The following is a 21,222-nucleotide window of genomic DNA, read 5'->3' as shown; positions in this document are numbered from 1 at the left end:
GCAATTAGACCATTCGTTTCCCTTTACGACAGCTCGGCTGCATCTCAGCCCATATGGGCCGGGCTGCAGGGAGGGGTGTCCACATAACACGGGCCAGCTGGGGGATGGCAAGAGAATATTCTTGTCTGAAATAAATCAAGAGGAAATGGACGAGCTTGTTGAGTGGTTGCCAAGACATGCTCAGGCTTGCTGGCCTCTCAGGGAGAACACACAGTACTAAATATTGTTGTCTTATTGTGTACAGCATGCAAACAAGCCACTTACCACCACAGGGCCTGCGCCCATTAATGACTGTTCTCAGCCTCTGCGTAGCTCAGCTCAGCTGCAGGGACGGGATGCCCACCCAACTGCAGGTTCGCACAGTTCATGAAAGCAGACGGGAGAGCAGTGCAGTTGGGAGCAGGAAACTGGAAATTGGGGTTTGTAGTGCTGGTGCCAGACCCTGTAAGGTAGAACCCCACCACCGCCTGAGCTCTGCCCCCCCGGGGGGGAACACGGTGAAATCCCCGAATACAGCTCCCCCAGGGTCTCTCTTTCAATAGGGGGAGAGGAGGAGTTGAGAGACAAATTATTCAAAGGAGCAGTGTGGCCATTCTTAGATTCTTAATCTCCATGCAACTGCAGAAACTAACAGTGCAATCAGTCTGTGGGGGGGAATGAATATCCTTGACAGCGGGAGTTCCTCCACTAAATTCCACCCTCTGTGGCATGCACACAATTCCATTGGGTTACAGCGTATTGTGGGTGCAACTGAGGGCAGAACCTGGCCCTCAGCGCTTCTAAATTACCCCTACCATATCTGTGTAGCAGACAAGTCCCACCCCCTCCAGAGCTCCCGGCAGAGCTGTGCAAATCACCAGAGGGAGTAATAGTGAACCCCAGGCTGTTTGTTAATCTGCTGCAGGGGGCGTTTCCAGGATCACACACACAGGTTGCTAGTAATTGTTTGCATACAGCTACAGATTTCAGCGTAGTTGGATTTAAACTCAGGGCACAGAACGTTTCTCGGTCCAAAGAACTTTTTGGTTTGGCCTCTGCAAGCTGGCAGTGAGACTGCCGGCAGAATGTAGTGCTTGCAAAGGGTGCCACACTGACCAGACAGATGTACGACTCATAGTCTGAGAGCAGAGGCGGTGGAGGGGCCCATTAACGTTTCTAGTGGGTAATTGCGGATTCATTCAGGGGTTGGCTTCTCTGCTCAGAATGAGAAAAGTGCCGAATATTGCCCCTCACTACTGACCTTGCAAGGGGTGATTTGGAGCTCGAAGGCTCAGTATCCGTTCCATGACCCTGTCCCTTTAAATACCAGGCAATTATCCCAATATGATTCTTTGTGTGGCTGTAGCGCCACTCTCGGTTTCAGTAATTGCCAAGCAATTAACCGCCAGCGCCCCTTCCTAGCTCATTCCTAGCGCAGGGAAGAACATTTCTGACAACAGGAAATCTTGGCTAACCCACAATGTTTCCTGTGGTTGTATCTGTTCTGTGATGAGTCAGTATCACAGACTGATGCCTAGGACGATGGCCTGGGAGCCCCACTCGCTGCTCTTCCTGATTCTGTGTGACCCGGGATGGAAAACTCTGCTCTCAGTTAGGAAGATCAGGAACTTCCATCTCCCACATCCCAGCCTGCGACCCCAACCACCAGGCTGTAGAGCAGGTGTGTGTCTCTTGCTCCACCCAAAAAGCTTTCCTGAATCAAAAGGTTCCCCTCCAAAAATAGATATTTCAACAGTTCTGGCTTGGGGACAATGCTCGAAAGGGCTTGGTTTTGATCCAATTACTGTCTATTTGCTGCAATGGTTCCAGAATCAAACAAACAGGAAATAAGTCCAGTGTTTTCAAAACATGGGGGGGAGGGTTCTTTCAGAACGCATGAATAATCTGATCTCTTAATCAAATACTTTCACTAAATGAAATACAGAACAAAATCTTTTCTTACAAACAGGTACAGGAATATCTGTATTTTACTCATTTTAGAACACGATTGACAGCTTTTTGTCATGCCAAACTTTCTTTCAGGAAGACATTTTAATGAGGGGGTGTAATATTCACATTTTTCTCTATTGCACAGTCTTTTATTAGCATTATGTTTGGTCATCCTTTCCTATGTCATTAAACTGCATTCACGTGCCCCCAGCTACATGCAAGCTTATAATTTTAAAATGTCATGTATAGGTTTATTTTACATACATTACACCTTATGTAAAAATTCTACATTCATTGCTCTTCGCCAAAAGGCAGGTAAAGTAGATAACCAGGTACATTAAAATAAATTCTCCTTTGAACATTTTGCGCCAGAAAATATGGAAAATGGAAGGAGAAAACAAAAACAAAACAAAACAAAAAAGAGGACAGTGTTGTGGCATTAATAGCGTCCAGATGCCCCAAAGAAACCCTGTTTGCTACCTACAGTGTTGGTTTACAGTTCAGTCTTTCTTTGTCACAGTCCCCAGGGGTCTCGGCCTCTTTAAGGTAACTCCCTTTTCTTGAAGAAGAGCTTTGCCGGGTGCTGTTAAACTGATAGACTCGCAGCTTAAACAGATGTTGGAGCTTCTCTTGGAACTGGTGTCCAATGAAACAGTACAACAAAGGGTTGATGCAACTGTTTGCAAATCCCAGGCAGATGCCAAAAGGCAAAGTAGTGTCAATGACTGTTGTAATGTCACAGTTATCAATGATGTTCATCCGAGCCAGGGCATCCAAAAAGGTTAAAATGTGGAACGGAAGCCAGCAAATTAAGAAAGCCACAACAACTGCAGCCACCAGTTTCAAGACTTTGTCTCTTTTTTGTTTGTTTTTCCTGAATTCCCGTGCTTTCATTAAGTGCATCCAGATCCACACGTAGCATGTGGCTATGACAATTAAAGGAATCAAAAAGCCAAGAGTGTTTTTCATTAAGGCTGTTCCAGCAGACCACTTTGCGTATTTCTCATAGGGAAAAGCCATAATGCAGGCGTTCACCCCCAAGCTTTCAATGAAGTACGTGTCACGGAAATAAAACGTTGGCAGGGAAGACAAACAAGCGAGGCCCCAAACCAGTAAGGCTATCAGTGAAGCTTGTTGCAGTGTTCTCCTTTGAGATCGAATAGGATAGACAATAGCCCGGTACCGGTCCATGCTCATGCAGGTGATGAAAAATATACTTGCAAACATGTTCAGAGACAGAACGGAACTGGAAATTTTGCACATCACAGATCCAAAAAGCCAGTTGTATCCGTAGGCATAATAGGCTGCCCAAAGGGGAAGTGTGGCTAGGCACAACAAATCAGCCATGGCCAGATTGAAAATGTAAATATTAGCAACAGTTTTAGGGCCGTGATGGCGGCAGAGTACCACGACCACCACACTGTTGCCAGCAAGCCCAAGGACAAAGATAACACAGTAGAGCACCGGAATCAGTGTAAATTGATAATCTGAATAGAGAAGTGGACAGGGGGAGGGAGACATCTGCTCAGTCGATACGTTTGTAGCGGAGGAATGTACATCTTGAAGCGTTTCTTCCGTAGTGTTGAGCCTGGAGTAATTACTGTACATCTTGGGGATTGGCGAGGAGATAGTCACTGCTGGAAATTCTTGTGCTAGAGACACCTTTATCACCACATTGTTCACCTGCAAATATAAAACAAGTGTTAGAGTCAAACAGAGCCTACAAAATTACCTTTGCTATTCTCAGAGCTTCTATCCCAGTGACAGGGTACAATCAGCACCAAAGAGAGGTGACGGCACGTCCTAAGTAGGACTAGCAAAGGGATGAGCTTCTGGGTTTGTTCTGAAATTCTGAGGAGGTTCTTGCTGTGGGCAGCAGAAGGGAAAGCCCATTGATTCAGGACAAGTCCCAGGCTGGGTTTCTCCTGATTCTCTTCCCCACGTGCTCATCCTGTTTCCCAGCTTTCTCACAGCTGACATAAAACAATCATTCTTTGCACGTCCATGCGAAGAGTTCACAGTGCTTTACAGGCATTCATCTCACCTCCCAGCCAGCCCACAAGCGAGACAAAGCCCCATTTCATGGAGTGGGCAATTAAGGCATGGAGAAGGCTACAAGGCTTGCAAATGTCACACAAGGACTAGTGCAAATCAGGGAATAGAACCTAGTCTCCTGCCTCCAAGTGCTGTGTATTCACTGGAAGAGAAGAACGTATCAGGGAAGCAAGGGCCTGGTCCTGCTCCCAATGAAGTCAGTGGGAGTTTAGTCATTGGACTTCAGTGGGAGCAGGACTGACCTTCAGTTCAGTAATGCAATGCAGGAGCAACACCACCACATAGCTACGAATACAGGAATAAAAGACAGACCTTGTTCACAACTTTTGGGGACCTACTTCATGTGAAATTTCAATTCAACATTTATTGCATGTGCACACCAAGCAGAGCATTAGTCACATTGTATATTGGAATTGGAAAAGGTTCAGAAAAGGACAACAACAATGATTAGGGGTATGGAATGACTTCCGTATAAGGAGAGATTAATAAGACTGGGACTTTTCAGCTTGGAAAAGAGACAACTAAAGGGGGATATGATAGAGGTCTATAAAATCATGACTGGTGTGGAGAAAGTAAATAAGGAAGTCTGATTTACTCCTTCTCATAACAGAAGAAGTAGGGGTCACCAAATGAAATTAATAGGCAGCAGGTTTAAAACAAACAAAAGGAAATATGTTTTCACATAACGCACAATCAATCTGTGGAATTCCTTGCCAGAGGATGTTGTGAAGGCCAAGACTATAACAGGGTTCAAAAAAGAACTAGATACGTTCATGAAGGATAGGTCCATCAATGGCTATTAGCCATGATGGGCAGGGATGGTGTCCCTAGCCTCTGTTTGCCAGAATCTGGGAATGGGCGACAGGGGATGGATCACTTGGTGATTCCCTGTTCTGTTCATTCCCTCTGGGGCACCTGGCATTGGCCACTGTCGGAAGACAGGATACTGGGTTAGATGGATTTTTGGTCTGACCCCGTATGGCCGTTCTTATGTTCTTATATTTTTATGTAAGAGTTTAATCAATAAAAAGGATGTAATTTTGACATTCCATTATTTGTCATTATGTAAGATAAAACGACACTTGCTGTTTGTTTAAATACTCGTGGAACCATTTATATTTATGCTACTAACAATCCTTGCAAGGGATAAATGCACCCCAGACATTTCAGACCTAGCCAAGGTCTCCGTAAGACATGGGGAGTTTTGACCGGTAAGGACTGCAGGATCTGTCCCACTGAGATCTAACAATGCTGTTTTATTTAACAAAGGGTGAATGACAGCCTCAAAAAGTCTCAATATTTTCTATCATTTTAACAACTTTAGGCAATTCTTCTCATGCATGATCATGTATGGTTTGCACAAAATATTTTAATACTACAGTAAATAATACACTGCCTAGAAAAATCTGGTAAAACGAACTTTTAAATACACAGTTATTATAATATAGTAAGAATTAAATTGGCAGCAGATAGATGTATCCTAATACATTAGTGCTTCTTCACTGAAAGTCACACACACACGATCTTAAACTCAATTTACTGTTAATTAAACAGTTCCTCCACCATGGTGAGGGATTTGGTTTGGTTTTCATTTTTTAACTGTGTAGATCACCTTTTTCTCATGCCTACTCTATCTTGAAACCTTTCGAAGTGTTGGAAATAGAGCCATGAAGTCTTATCTGTTTGATTTACTCTCAGTAGGACTGTTTTATGTTTACTTTTAGATAATTTATCATGAACTAGCACCAGCTGTTTCTACATGCTCAACTTAAATGATTCATTTCAGATTTTTTATTTCCATTTTATTTCATTTTTTGTAAAGTATTGTACTTATATTTGCTATGCTTCCACTTAAAGCAGCATGACACATTGCCTTATGGTAGGTAGAGCAATGTATTTTTAACAAAATTTTAACAGTAGATAAACAAGAAGTGACGTCCACTTACCTTAAAAGTGTTGGAATTCAAGCTGAAGATGGATATAGAATAACGTGGTCCCTTATTCCACTTTCCTTCTAGCGGGCAACATCTCCAGCTCTCTGCTTTCTTTCTGATACATTCTGTTGTCTCCACCAGGATACTTTAACCTACATAACTCCAGGACTGAAATATGAACGCTTGCCAGTTTGTTGATTTTTTTTTTTTTTTGGCAGCAAAACTGATTGAGAATCCCCCATCCAAGATCATGTGAGTACACATAGTAAATCAGAAGAGGAGAGAAACAAGAACAAAATGAAATTCGCATAAACATATTGAGCTGTTTTGCTAACATAGATAGTGGGTTCCTTATACTAGGAAGGTGTACACACACACACACACACACACACACACACACACACACACACACACTCTGTAGTTAATGGTTTTCAGGGGGAAAATCCCACTTTCTTTAAAGGATTCTCAGTCTTTGACAACAAACTCAAGAGAGCAGTAGATGTTTGTGCTTATTAAAGAAAACAGGAAAGTCAACAAAGGGAGTAAAATGTGCAGAAGATAATGTAGACTGTGGGAAGCAGGAGGGGAAACTGAGGCAAGCTCACAGTGGGAAAATAATTTGTAAGTGAAGGAAAAACTCAGGGGGCTGCTGCCTTCTGATACACAGTATGGACATACATTACCCAGGTGTCTTAAAACAGGTACCTTGCTTGTGAGATGATGCACAAAAGTCTAAGTTTTCAGCAGAGCAAATCCCAGAGCAGAGAGAAGAATCATGCTTCGAGGTAAAGCAACAACAAGCCCATTGTTTAAAAGCACAGCAGAGCTGTAAGCCTGCAAGTTCAAACCCAGATACAACGCACAGTAAATGGTGCACATGAACGTGCTTCCCCATCATTCCCATTTCGTGCTTCTTTTACTTGTAGGTTATTTAGTTGAAGACACTTGTGCAAGAGGATGGGTGCAAGCTAAACATTCACAAGCGCTGTAAACATTTTGTTCTCTTGTTAGAAGTCTGCTTTCCTCTGCCGCCCCAAACATCTCTGCTGGGGCTATGTGACTGCTCCTCCCAACGAGAAGGGACACTTGCCATGCAGAGAGCGCCCCAGGCCCAATGCTGGACATTGCCCTTAAAAATGCCCAGAGGGCAGAAAGCTCTTCTCTGCCTCAAATGCTCAACGCTGCCCCCGCTATAGCTTCCCTCATTGCACACGGCCTGCACGACACAGCCCCCACCACCAGCACTTCTATGTGCCTCTTGCAGCTCTGCATAGACCACTGGTTCTGGAGCGCCGGCTCCCTCGGACGTGCCCAGGAGCCCCACTGCCAGCAGCCCACTACAGCCTTTGCAACCGGTGGGCAGAAGGTCCAGATCCTGCCCACTGCCTGCCACGACCTGGACAGCACTCAGGCCTGCAGCAGTAACAATCAAATACCGCCCCAGAGAAGCTGGCGCTTGGGGGGCTGCTGCAGAGAGCTGCCCCTGTTCTGGTGACTTTGGGGTTATTGAGACTTGGGGCTGTTCTCAGGGAGCTAGCCCCTTCTGTCAGGCGCGTACGTGATCCGCAGCCATTACTGTAGTCACCTGGCAGGCAGGGCGGTGCTCCCTTCCCACTGCACGGCCACGCTTTGAGGCACAGCCAGACCTGCCTCGGGCCCACACGCAGCCTGGTTTGTTAGTGCCCTGCCTGCTGGAGCAGTCTGTCTTGCCAGCGCCAGCTCACAACACCCTTGACAGAGCCGGTGGGAATGGCCCTCTGCTGTTCCCTCACAGCCTAACCGGGTCGTGGCGACGTATCACTGTCCCCTTTCCTGATGAAAACATCAAGAGAGATTCTCTCTCATACTTGATCACCTGGCTGGGGCACTGGCACTAGCTGGGGCTGCCTAATTCAGAGCCAGCTCACTCCAAATTAGGGATTTGACCCTGGTCTTCCACATGCCTGGGGAGTGCTCTGACCAGCAGGATGGACACAGCCACCCCCAGTGGAGCTGGTGACTTGGGAAGAGCCTCTTGGGCCAAGCGACATGGAAGGGATCTGTTCAAGAGAACATGGGAGGGGAGACGCCACACCGTGCTCCCCTGATGGCAGAGTTAACATCTGCTCGGAAATCCAGCTAATGCTGTTAAAAACCAACCTCCAGAGACTCTTGGGGCTCAGTGCGCCCTGGAGACTGACCTACCCTCTCCCTCCACGTGGAGCCTGTGGCCAAGAAGCACATATGGGAATGGGATGATTTTGCTGCACCTGATCAGCCAATACACAAATGTCTCAGTTTCCAGTGCTGGCTCTTTGCACAAAATCCCATTCCCTAGAAAGCAAATCAACCACACTGCTCGGCAGACTTGCTTTTGACTCAACGTGTAGTAAAACCTGGCCCTTACCACACAAAACAACATGATTGAAAAGCAGAGAAACTCCCTTATTCCCTCTTTTCACTGCAGCGCACCTCAGCCAGTGCTTCATGGACAGAACGACCGAACAGACGTGCCCAGGATTTAAAATCTACCGATATGACAGTGACGCTGCTCTGGGGAGCAACGTAGGAAACGAAAACAGTCGCGTGTCCTAGTGAAACCATGTGCCACGGGCAGATAAACAGCACATCCTGAATCCAGAGCATCACACGCATCTTTCAGGAAGGACGATATAGAATTCACCCTCCCTGCAGGGTAACTCCCCCGCCCACACATCCCCACTAGCACAGGGCCAGCTCTAAGATTTGGGGACCGTAAATCCAAATCAGAGCCAGCTGAAAAAAGAATATGTTGGGGTGTGGGTTAAAAATAAAGTAACCTTGTTCTCTTGAAATTCTTCATGGGAAGTTTCAAAATTTTTCAGTGATTGATGAAAAACAACTAGTTTTCAAAACAAAAAAATAAAACTGTTCTCATTTTCAATTCAGTTTGGGGGGGTTTCCACCTCCCCCTTCTTTCTCTTTAGCCACTGGAAAAGATCAGGGGAGAAGGGGCAGAAACAAAACCAACAAAAGAAAAAAGTCTAAAAATGTTCAGGTTTAAAATTTAAAAATACAATCTGAAAAAAATTTTAAAACAGAAAACCTTCCACAATTTTTTTAGAAGGTGCCATGTAATTAGAAACCACTGAGAATGAAAACGTTCAGCTCGCTCATATCACGGTGCTCCAGCACTACAAGGAGGAACAGAACTTTTGAACGCTGTAACGAGGGTTATGTTTCACTAGGCGCACCATGTTCTCTATTGGATAATTAGCACCGAACACCTCCGTAGAGAACGCCTGGCACATGCACACAACACAAACCCGACTCCTTTCAGAGCTGCAGCTGACATCATGTGCCTCGCACACATGAGAAAAATTGCACGTTTTCACAAGCCCACGTCATTGCTCAATAGCCCTGTGCTCATGTGCTGCTGGGCGGGAGTTGCGAGAGCGTCGCCCTGCAGCCGTAATTCTTGCTGCCAGCTGCACTGTACTTAACTGCTTCTGACAGCGCCTTTGCCCTGCTTGTTCAAACAGCCGATAGGCTTTGTAACGAAGACAAAAAATCAGTAGCATGTGAAAGTTTATTTTGCATGATACGGAGAGCAAGTTACTGTTTAGATTGAAATATAAACTGTTTTCTTCTCCAGATCCTTTTCCGTTCCTCGTGGACACTTGCTCTAGCTGCCCTACCAATACCTCTGGGAACGCCTAAAACCTCACCATGGCTTGTCTCAGAATAGGTCAACCTGGTAATCTGAGGCGTGATCGCAGCAGGGTTAAAAACAGAAGCTTGGACACAGCAGCAGAGGCTAGCAATGGGAGGATGTGCCCCAGGTCCCCCGCGCGCTTGCACGGCCCACAGGGAAGCTAGCGTCTCAGCATCTAGGCTGCTGTTTGTTGCCATGCTAGAATGGGGAAAGCCACGGTAGTTACGTCCACCCATGCTGGGATCGTCCCTCAGATTACAGGCCAGACGTACCCTTAGTAGCAGCGGTATAGGCCCAAAACAGGCATGGCCTCTGGCTCCAGCTCCAGGCGAAAACATCACCACCAGGTGGGTCTTTGCACACTGGCCACACTCCTCGCACACCCATTCCGCAGAGACCTCTGGAGCTGGGCTGGTGGGGCACCTAAGGAGGAGGGGCTTGGCAGTGTACTCCCCCTTTCTCTAGGCTCCCCAGAGAGATCCCACAGGAATCCAGGCCCACAGGGTGGGAGCGGGCGGGGCAGGGAAACCGGCTGAGTTCCACTGAGAACTCTTCTTCAAACCCTCCTAGTGCAATCCTATGGTGAAACGGCCCTTACCCACTAGATCAAGAACCATGCTTTCGAGGGGCTCCAGCAGCGGGGAAGACCAGCCTGACGCATGGTGGCAAATGGCCCTTTTCCTCTCAGACAAATGACAGGCAACCTGCAGGTTTTTGGGGACGGGGACAAGGGCAAGGCCAGCCAGCCCTACTGATGGACAGATGAGCAGGAAGCGCCTTCTGTTTCAGCCCCCTTACCTGAAGCTAACCCAGCTCGGAGCCTGCGTTGGACATGTATACGAGCATTGGGCCCTGCACGTCTATTGTGCGCATCTTGCTAACATCCGGCCCAAACGTTCAACGAGTTGGTTGGAAAATTACAACAGTAAAAAAAGCTGATTAAGGAGAGTAAATATGAACCCATAATTCATCTTATTGTTTTTGTAAATTAATAAATGTACATTAAGGAGTTTGTGTCTGGGGTTTCACGGGGAAGCTGATAACTGTTGCTTTCCCAGCCCTCGCCTGGAATATTCCAAACAATGTCATATTTCAAAATGTTCTAGCAACTTGTCAAGTTGTACTCTTGAGGTTAAAACCTCCTTGGCCTGCCAAATTCCTCCATGCAGCTCCAGAATCACAAGGCATTTGTGGATTTAATTTGTTTCTTTTAGGAAAAACATGGGGGAAATTCATGTAAATCTCCTCCCCAAGAAACTGCATCAAATGTAGGTCAGTAACCCACAGCAGAGTCCTACTCCGGATGGACTTAGAACAGGATGCCGAAGTCGGAGAGCAAGGTCTGCCTCGGCCACATGCCAGGAGCCCCAGGGACTTGCCAAGAGCACACGCACTTTTGAAACAAAACGTGCCTTTATGTTTCACTGGTTTGCGGCCACTTTGCACACTCACCTTGAGAGTGACCTGCCCGCGGCTGCTTTCTCACAACGCTTCATACAAACAGAATGCGACACTCCAGGAAAGGTTTGGGGATTTTTAACATGCAGCCATCAGTGAAACGTGGGCGCTCATCTATCCCCTCCAATGTCCAAAGACACTGCCTGTGGACAGGCATGGCCTCCAGAGTCTCTTTGGAGGGATGGGGCCGGCTGCGGTAAGCCAGTGTTCTGGATGACTACCCAAGTCCTGCTTGGGTCCATCATCTCTGGTCCTGGCTTTGCATGGGGAGGTCTCCATGCTCTCCCCTCTCTGGAATGGCACTGCTGGTCCTGATGTTGGAAATACAGACCAAGGAGCCCAAAGATAATACAAATCAAACACACTAGTAAGACTTCACTGTTCCTGCAGTCAAATAGAAAAGGTACCAAAATTATCCTAGCTCCATCTCTCCTCATTTAGAGGTAAGAAATAAGGTTTGCTGCATTTATAGCTCATTGGACCCACCAGGAACAACAATCTCACCAAACACTAGGAGAAGTAGCTGATGTTAATAGTACGAGAGAGAGACCAGGAGAGAGTTTGGCACAGTGGAATGAAACCATCCGGGGCAGTCGCATTTAAACCAGCCACTCCCTCCACGGATGCTCTTTCACCTCTAATACTGTCAACAGCAAAACCCAACCAGGACAGGAAAATATTAGAAAAGTGACCAAACAGGTGGATCGTGGCTTGGGTAAAATACTAAGCAGGACATTAGACATCTCCAGCTCCATAAAGCCTCTGCAGTGGGTCTGCTAGGAAATAAATCCCAGGGAGCATCTAAATTGCTGTCTGAAGAACAGTCAAAACAGGAATTTAGCCTGTGCATGGGTTTGAGACATGGTACCAAATGAACTGGAATGGCTCAGCCTTCCCATGCAAAGTGGAATGGCAAGATGTCTAAGCCAAAACACTTGGTGTATGTACTCTAGGAAACATTAATACCAGAAGCAGCAATGGGACAAAAAGAAATAATCCCCGTGAAACACAAGATCTATGGCCCTCCTCTTGGGAAAATAACCAGGAGACTGGCTATAAGACACAGATGTGTCATGGTGGAAACAAAATGAAAGACAGTACATCAGCAGTAGCAAAAGGTGACCCTTTGAGTGGAAATTCCTCATGGCAGGAACCTCGTCTTCGATCTGTCTGTAAAGCTCCACACACACTTATGGCACTATGTAATTAATAGAGTTACTGTCAAGTTGGGCAGCCTTGATTTCCAAAAACAAAACCTCTCTAGGTACGGTATACTGTGTGAACATCAAGTGCTTGAGAAGCAGAGCACGGGTTGCATGGAACTAGCTGGAAATGCAGCTCAATCAAGCAACATTTGGCGTAACGGCAACATGCATTATTTTCACAGCTAGTGCGAAGCGTAGGCAACTTTGCACGTCATGAGGCCACATAGGGCCAACCTGCAATCATCAAAAAATGGTTCTGCACGATGCAGCACCTTGCAGTGGCTGTGTCTCCCAACAGGGCTGTCACCGCGGCATGCGTCTGGAAGTTATAAAAGGGCTATAAACAGACAAGGAAATGGAATCACTGAAGCCATAACAAGATATAAATATGATATTTATGATATCCAAAACCACTGTGTGTTTAAGGAACATTTTGAATCGACAGTATATTCCTCAGCCCCAGATGGTTCTACTTTCCCACTAAGTTTTAGTCCCACTAGGAAATATCTGGCTATAAAAAAAAAATTCTAAGAGCAGTATAAATTTTGATATCTGAACATTTCCATTAAGAAATTAACTGCAAAACAGCCAGCATGAAAGGGAAGAGAGCGGAGTTGAAATCAGGACCCTGAGAATGGCTATGTCAAGCTGCCCAGAAGATGCGTGGTTGAGGAATGGATAAGTCCTCCCGGGAGCAGAGCTGCTGGAGTCACGAAAACAAGCACAGAGCACTTGTAAAGAAGACGGGCAGCACATCAGCTGATCTACCTTGGTCACTAGGAGCTAGCTACAAAAAGTAAACAAGAACAGAAACGGAACATCCCTGGCTGGAAAAACAAAGCAGCTTGCCAGCCCACTTGGAGAAGGGTAACCCCTGCCCGCCTGCTGAGGCCCACACAAGGTCTCAGAAGTACCAGATGGTTGTAGTTCTGCTGACCTAGGTCAAGGAGAAGCCAGAGGGACACTGCCTCGGGGAATGGTGCACAACACAACGTGCTGCGGTTGCACAGTGCGTGTCGGCACACAGGGTTGGGAAGAAGGAATGTGTTTGGATCAGTGTCGTCAGAACGCACTAGCCAATACTCCAGACATGGGCACAGATGCAAACAGCCAGTAAGGTCTAGCTAATGGCCCCAGAGTGCATGTTTCTGTGCTCTGTCTGGGGGAGGGGGGCAGGTTCTGTCCCCCAACCCTCAGGGAAGTCTCCTGCACAGAGCCAGACCCTTCAGGTTTGGGGCTGAAAAAAATCAGCATTTGGCCTCTAGGAGGGACCTCTGCAAATTGCCACATGTCCTCCTAGTTAAACAAATGGTGTTGTTTCCAGCTGGGAGGTGGAGGCCATTACCCAATGCTGCAGTCCCAGCCAAGCTTCCAGAGAAGAGTTGTTCTTATGGGGCTTTTGTTCCTCTACTTAAATTCTGAAAGGAAAAAAAACAAATACAAGCCGCAGCAAACAAAGGGATCAAAGGAAGAAGGCACCTTCTAATCTGCTGCTGCTACAACAACACAATGCACATTGGTAACGAGATTCATCTAGTTCTCACTTAAGTTCAGGCAGAGCTGCATTGTATGTCTTCTGCTGCTTTCCAAACACAGCTGGCAAGGCCGAACGGGAGCGAGACCATTGTGAGAGATGCAGGGAAGAGGGAGGAATGGAAGGAAACCAAAATCTGGAGAATATAGAAAGGAAAAGCTGAGACAAGAAGGGGTTGAAAACAGACAGAGAAATGAATGGCAAAGGGGAAAAAAGCATAAAGGAACAGAGACATTGAGGGAGAAGATGCTTTTAAAAAGCCCTGATTAAAACTAGTGAATTCCAGTATAGGGAAGAAGAAAAAAAACCCTGAAATCATTAAAAATTAAAGAGCAGAGATTGTGTCACTGGTTATTTTGTTACCATGTCAGCTGTGATCAGTTGTCTAGTCAACTTGGCGTCTTAAGCTAAACAATGAGATCTCTCACTGCCAGCCATCAGTTGCCAGAGATATGATAATCAGTCCCCAGAGGCCTCTCAGATATTCACCACGACTCAGATAAATTTTCCACTCTGGGGCGGGTGGAGTCTGACAATGGGTCTGCACTATAGCAGGCCCCCCACTCTCCTGAATCCACCAAGCACATTGGTCAGCAAGGGGTCTGCGCTGTAATGCACGCCAGCTCTTTCTAACGGCAGCCCAGTGTTTCCCTACTAAATACTGTATTGGGGGGAGCAAAGGGGGGACTGGAGACTTCCCTGGGGGGATGTGGGTACAGAGGTCCTCTGAGATTGGAGGCCGTGTCATGCCAACTGAGACCATCCCCTGCCCCAAGTACTATGGTCGGAGCTGGGCCAAAACCCCAGACCTGCGACGTGGGTCTGGATCCAGATTTTGGATGTGCCGCAAAGTGCAGAGCGGCCGGGATTCCACGTTCTCGTTCAGTCCATTACAGAGACTGGGGGTTGGGTCGAGAGTTCAAGCAGGCCCCAAAGCTCAGGAATGCTCGGGTCGCAGGCTGGCTCACGAACAGCTTTATAAGACTGCAATGAGCAAACCCCATTACCTCGAAGGAAGAAACCACTACAGGAGAAGCCAGAATACTAGGCCCATACCCATGCCTTTCGCCGGGACCTTTGCTTAGCCTCTTTGGGTAGGCCTAGCACTTTTGCCATGGCCCCTAACCGGACCAATTCCGGTTCACCAGGACCCCACCATAATGCACATTGCTGGTCTCAGGACTTGGAGGGGAGAGGGGTCCGTGAGGCAATCCGTTGGGATATCCCCCCAAAGTGAACTCACTCCTTTTACATGAGCATTCGGGGGAAGAAGAGGGAGTGTGTTAATTTGAATCCTCCAAATCCTAACAGCAGTGGTTCCCAAACTTGTTCTGCTGCTTGTGTAGGGAAAGCCCCTGGCAGGCCGGGCTGGTTTGTTTACCTGCCACGTCCGCAGGTCTGGCCGATCGCGTCTCCCACTGGCCGCGGTTCGCTGCTCCAGGCCAATGGGGCTGCAGAAAGCGGCGCAGGCTGAGGGACGTACTGGCCACCACTTCCAGCATCTCCCATTCGCCTGGAGCAGCGAACCGCGGCCAGTGGGAGCTGCGATCGGCCGAACCTGCGGACCCGGCAGGTAAACAAACCAGCCCGGCCAGCCAGGGGCTTTCCTCACACAAGCGGCGGAACAAGTCTGGGAACCACTGCCTAACAGCCTTCTCTGCAGAAGTGGAATCCAGTTGCTTGTTCCCTTTTTTTTTAAAAAAAAAAGTTACGTCTTCGCAGGGAAAAGAGCCAGAAACACATTCGGGGTTTTAAATGACAGTTGAGGTTCATCTTTCCATTCTAGCTCCAGGATCAAAACCAAAGGGCGTGAGGACGTTACCCCAGAAGCAGCTCTGGCTGCTTGCCTGAAACCTTCTCCTGTATTAGAGATGAGTAACACTGGGGTAAAGGCAATGTAAGATTTCTGTGCTTCCCCCCACCTTGATGATTTGCCATTTACCTTCCAATTAGAGTGAGACAACATTTCAAACAAAAATGCAGATTCTGGTCAACTGAAATATTTAGTGAATTTGTGCCAAACTTTGCAAATTGTTTTGGTAAAATAAAATATGGAAAAAAAATCCAAAAGGTCTAAGTGATTTGTTTTAACAATTTTTAAATTAAACATTTCAAACTTTCCAATGAGAAATGACTCTTCATTTCGAATTTTACTTCAATTTTATTTTAAAAATTTGTAAAAAAGTTAAAGAAAAAACCCTCAGAAACAAAAACGTCCTGTTTAAGGTCAAAAGAAGTGTGGTGTTAACCTAAAATGATTCATTTTTCAGTTCAGTCACTGAACCAAACAATTGGTCATTCTCAGAGCTTTAATTCCAATAGCACTCCCCAGGGCGCTATCTAAACACATAGGGAGAAATAGTCCCTTTGCCCTGTACTAGGGTTACCATTCGTCCGGATTTACCCGGACATGTCCTCCTTTTCGCGCTAAAAATAGCGTCCGGGGGGAATTTGTAAAGCACTCACAATGTCCGGGATTAGCAGAGCGAGCGGCTGGGAGGGCTGCAGGGAAGTCCCGGGCTGGACTCAGGAGCAGCTGTAGAGGAGCCGGATCCGCCCTGCATTCTGAGCCGGCAGCTCCCTTGCAGCCCAGTCCAGCAGCACTGTGCAGGGCCAGACCGGGTTTTGTTGTGCAGGGCCAGACCGGGTTTTGTTGTGCTGGGGAGCTCAGCCACGTGTCCGGCTCGGCTGCACAGAGCCCAACACCCTGTTCTGAGCAGCAGGGTAAGGGGGACCGGGGGCAGGAAGGTTCTGGAGGTGGCAGTCAAGAAACGGGGGGGGCTTTTTGGGGGGAGTGGAGAAAGTTTTGGGCAGTCAGGGTACAGGTAGGGGGTGGGGTTCTGGAGGGCAGTTAGGAGCAGGGGTCCCAGGAGGGGGCAGTCAGGGGACAAGGAGCAGGGGGGGGTGTTTGGGAGTTCTGGGGGGGGCTGTCAGGTGGCAGGGGTGGGGAGATGGATCGGAGCAGTCAGGGGACAGGGAGCAGAGGGGTTTAGATGGGTTGGGAGTTCTGGGGGGGGCTGTCAGGTGGCAGGGGTGGGGAGATGGATCGGAGCAGTCAGGGGACAGGGAGCAGAGGGGTTTAGATGGGTTGGGAGTTCTGGGGAGGGAGTGGGGAGTGGTTGGATGGGGCGTGGGAGTCCCAGGGGTCTGTCTGGGGGTGGGGGTGTGGATAAGGGTTGGGGCAGTCAGGGGACAAGAGGCAGGGAGGCTTAGATAGGGAGTGGAGTCCTGGGGGGCAGTTAGGAGCAGGGGTCCCAGGAGGGGGCAGTCAGGGGACAAGGAGCAGGGGGGGAGTGTTTGGGAGTTCTGGGGGCGGCTGTCAGGTGGCAGGGGCGGGGAGATGGATCGGAGCAGTCAGGGGACAGGGAGCAGAGGGGTTTAGATGGGTTGGGAGTTCGGGGGGGGGGGCTGTCAGGGGGTGGGGAGTGGTTGGATGGGGCGTGGGAGTCCCAGGGGTCTGTCTGGGGGTGGGGGTGTGGATAAGGGTTGGGGCAGTCAGGGGACAAGAGGCAGGGAGGCTTAGATAGGGAGTGGAGTCCTGGGGGGCAGTTAGGGGCAGGGGTCCCAGGAGGGGGCAGTCAGGGGACAAGGAACGGGGGGAGGGTTGGGGGTTCTGGGGGGGGCGGGAAGTGGGAGGGGCAGGGGCGGGGCTAGGGCGGGGCTCCTCCCGTCCTCTTTTTTTCTTGCTGAAATATGGTAACCCTACCTGTACAGCGTAAACTTACATCCTAAGGCCCTGGTCTTGCAGTGAGTTCATGGAAATGAACACTTACGCCCATGCAGAGCCCAGCTGAAGTCACTGGAGAATCTGCTCCCACATTGCTCATTGTAAACTGTGGACAGCTTATGCAAGGCTGGGCTGGGCATTGGAGAACTGGTGCCAGAGCAGAGTCCCAAGAAGCATGCATCTGGTTTTGCTCAAATGAAAAGTCAATCATTCAGGCCTTATCTCAAGCAGTCACTGTGTCAGGATCATTTCACGTTAGAGTGCATTCCAGGCTGCCAAAAGCATCCATCACTCTGACACAAGGTGGCCTGCCAGCTGAATCAGGGTCAAACCGAGGCTGAGGGAAACGGCTGAGAGAAGTAAAATGTGATTGTCAGCACAGTGCGGTACACAGGCAGTGGTGCCCGTGAACTAGACGTATACAAGAGCATGAACCCAGCGTCTGAACGCCTCTGGGGTAGATCGGCTGTGGTTTGGTTTGGTATCAGCATGAGCGCCATGCACTTCCTTCCCCAGGGCTGGAGCAGCAGGAGATCCTTTGAAGGGGAAAGGAGGGAAGAAAAAGTCTAGTTGAATTAGACCATTTAATTCAACTGTCTCGTTATGCAGGATACCCGCTTATGGACCACAAGTGCTGCAGATCAGTTGTATCTAATAAGAGGTTGCATTTAAAGCTGGCCACTCCACACGAACGCTGCCTTGGCTCATTCCCGGGGGGCCTCGCCTGCTCCCCAGTCACTATGGCTGCCCCCCACCTCAGCAAACAGTTGGCACAGATGCTATTTTAAAGCAGTTCCTTTCAGCATGGCCATGGCCCCCCACCCCTGGAATGCCCTATTGCCCAGTGGTCAGGGCATCCACCCGGTCTGCCACATTCAGATGCTGGGTCTCCCACATCCCCAGGGAGTGCCCTCACACTGGGCTATTGGCCATTCTGGGGTGGAGTCTCTCTCTCTCTCTGACCCAAGGAATGTTTAATTCTTTAGACCAAGTGGAGCAGCTCCAGCAGGAGAGGCTGTCCGAGTGAGAGCCCGGCTCGGAGGAAGGTTTGGCTGTCACGGATACGTTGCGGCACAAAGTTTTGGTTTCACCTAATCTGCATTTGCCGATGACAATTTTCCCTACTCCTCTACTGTCAACAGGCACAGCAGTGCCAGGCCAGTTCTGGTCGCCTGCCCCTGCTCCTTTCCCTGCACCTCTTCACTGCACCCCGTTGCAATGCCAGCCAGGACAGGAGATCGGGGTTGCAGTCAGAGCATTGTGGTCAGTCTTCCCAGCTCAGGCACACCTTCAGGGACAGGGCCGCCCAGAGGATTCAGGGGGCCTGGGGCAAAGCAATTTCAGGGGCCCCTTCCATAAAAGAAAGTTGCAATACTATAGAATACTATATTCTCGGGGGAGCCCTGCGGGGCCCGGGGAAAATTGCCCCACTTTCCCCCTCTCTGGGCGGCCCTGTTCAGGGAACGCTTGGTGACCTGCCCCCAACCATTCTCCCGTTCGCATACCACAGGCCAGGAACTGCAGCAACAGCATCTACTTCCCCAGACAATCCCTTCCCAGCGGTGCACTTGTGCACAGCACGACACAGTAATGCAGCCGCATGGTCAGAGGTGTGTTCAGGGCGCGGCTGCAGCGGCACCTGGGACAAGTGCTTTGCATGGATGTGGCACACCAGTTTTACAAGGAGCTGCCTGTGAGGGGGCTGTCTGCATCCAACACTGATCCGGCACAGCAGCACCGTTTGTATCCACATTTCTCCAGGCCTGACGTGCCCTCAGCTTTTGCCTGTTGACAACTGGTACTTCTGTGCTCCCAGACCTGCCTTGGCAATTTCACTGAACATCCTGCTCCGAGACAGGTCTAGGCACTGGGAAGTGGCAGGTTTTGCAGAGCAGGTTCTATAGCAAAGCTCATTGTTCCCTAGCACCATTAGAGAGAGGGGCAGGAAAAACCAGCCCTGTATCTGAAAGCAGCACATGGCTGAGGAACTCTCCTATTTCCCAGCAGGATTCTTTACAAAACAGAAAACACCAAAGCAGCTTTTGTCTGCCTAAGAACTTGATCCCCACGGGGCTGCAGCCCTCTTAAGCTGCCTAAGTTAATTTCACCAGTGTTCAGAACACAGCCTAATTAGTCTTGCAGTGTTTGCTAGTCACTTCTCCAGGAGGTATGTGCTCCTTTCTCCCACCCTTTCTTTAGGAGCTACAGAACAGTTGATGTGGGGTTGGGGTTCTGACGGGTCATGTTCTTTCTGATTATTTCTCTGTTTACCTGTGCAGCGAGGATTGGCCTGGGGGTGACTGTGGCTGCATGCCCTAGCGTGTGCAAGTGCTCTCCTGAGGACACCATACGCTGTAACAAAGCCGGACTGAGAACTCTTCCTGCAGAACTAGCAGCAACTGCCGTTTCTTTAAACCTGTCTAACAATTTGTTAAGGATTCTTACTGCCAACACGTTCCGAAATCTGACTTTCCTCCGCAGCCTCTGGCTGGATCGCAATAACCTCACCTTCCTGTACCCGGGAACCTTTAGTGCCCTCAGCAATTTACGGGAGCTGGATCTCGGCTGGAATTCACGCCTGACACACCTGCATGCTAATACTTTCAGGGGGCTTTCCAACCTCATCAGCCTGGATTTATCGAGCTGCAATATCTTCGAAATCCACCCAGTGGTGTTTTCGTATTTGCTCTCTTTACAGGTACTTGACCTAACATCCAACAACCTGCGTTACATCCCGCAAGCCTTCAGAAGCCTGTCCAGCCTCACGAGACTGTCTTTGGAAAGAAACCACATCGAAGCCATAGGCCGAGATTCTCTGAAGGATCTGAAAGCCCTGTACGAGCTGAACCTCCGGAAGAATCGGATCTGGACGATTCAGAACGATGCCTTCGCAATGCTGAACAGGCTGGGGGTGTTAGATTTAGGGCACAACCATATATCTGATTTGCCTAATCAGCTTTTCGTTGGTCTGATCCAGCTCAAGACCATGCATCTTGAGGCCAACAGGATCACCAGAATCAACTGCTCTTTCAACAGCCTACTTAGCCTGAGAAACCTGTACCTGAACAACAACCACATCTCAGCCATCTCCCACGCTGCCTTCTCCGATCTAAAGAAGCTGCAATTCCTTCACTTGAACAAAAACAATTTAAGTTCCCTTCCCAAGCACTTGTTCGCAGAGCTGCCCAAGCTGAAATACGTGTTTCTATCCCACAACCCCTGGAACTGTGACTGCAACATGCTTTGGTTCCCTTCCTGGATAGCAACATACAAAGGGGCGGTTGAGGGGATGCCATGTGCCCTTCCAGTGCTTCACAACCAAACCCGGCTTGACGTCTTCACTCACAGCGAATTGATCAACTGCTCAATACCACCTGGGCTGGCAAGTGCAGACAAGTGCGAAGAGACCGATGCCAACACTGCTGGCACGCCACATGCTATTTCTGACACATTACTTGGGATCACACTCGCGTGGTGTGCTTGGCATTTGGCAGAGACACCGGGCAAATCATTTTCTGGACTAGGATCAGATGCGTCAGCATTTTTTCTGTAATCTGTTTATAAAAAGCGAACAATGGATTTAGTTGCAGGAATGTGCTGAGGTTTTGTAAATGAATAAACTATTGACAAACAGCATTTCCATCTTGCTATTGGCATTGCAAAACTAATTAACACAATTACTATGGTAACCGGATTCTAATGGGATT

The 21,222-nt window shown here is 48.6% G+C and overlaps 2 protein-coding genes across 2 annotated transcripts; one reads left to right on the top strand and one right to left on the bottom strand.

The window, feature by feature from the left end:
- Positions 1–1,811: 1,811 nt before the first annotated feature.
- On the bottom strand, positions 1,812–6,046 carry AGTR2 (angiotensin II receptor type 2). Its single transcript, XM_054040440.1, has 2 exons — positions 5,931–6,046; positions 1,812–3,612 (listed from the first exon to the last, which is right to left on the bottom strand). The coding sequence occupies exon 2, from the start codon at positions 3,535–3,537 to the stop codon at positions 2,410–2,412; it is 1,128 nt and encodes a 375-aa protein (XP_053896415.1). The 5' UTR covers positions 3,538–3,612; positions 5,931–6,046; the 3' UTR covers positions 1,812–2,409.
- LOC128843103 (nyctalopin-like) lies at positions 5,179–21,100 on the top strand. The gene is made up of 3 exons (XM_054039647.1): positions 5,179–5,195; positions 6,151–6,170; positions 19,795–21,100. The coding sequence occupies exons 1-3, from the start codon at positions 5,179–5,181 to the stop codon at positions 21,066–21,068; spliced, it is 1,311 nt and encodes a 436-aa protein (XP_053895622.1). The 3' UTR covers positions 21,069–21,100.
- The last annotated feature ends 122 nt before the right edge of the window (positions 21,101–21,222 follow it).

This window comes from Malaclemys terrapin, chromosome 9 (genome assembly GCF_027887155.1).
Source record: "Malaclemys terrapin pileata isolate rMalTer1 chromosome 9, rMalTer1.hap1, whole genome shotgun sequence".
In the NCBI taxonomy this organism is placed as follows: domain Eukaryota; kingdom Metazoa; phylum Chordata; order Testudines; family Emydidae; genus Malaclemys; species Malaclemys terrapin.
This window is presented reverse-complemented; position numbering and strand designations above follow the sequence as displayed.

Bases quoted from the DNA above. Each gene is read 5' to 3' on its own strand.
- AGTR2 (XM_054040440.1), bottom strand. From the start codon at position 3,537: ATGTACAGTAATTACTCCAGGCTCAACACTACGGAAGAAACGCTTCAA.
- LOC128843103 (XM_054039647.1), top strand. The intron at 6,171-19,794 runs GTGAGTACACAT...TTACCTGTGCAG, and splicing joins AATCCCCCATCCAAGATCAT to CGAGGATTGGCCTGGGGGTG.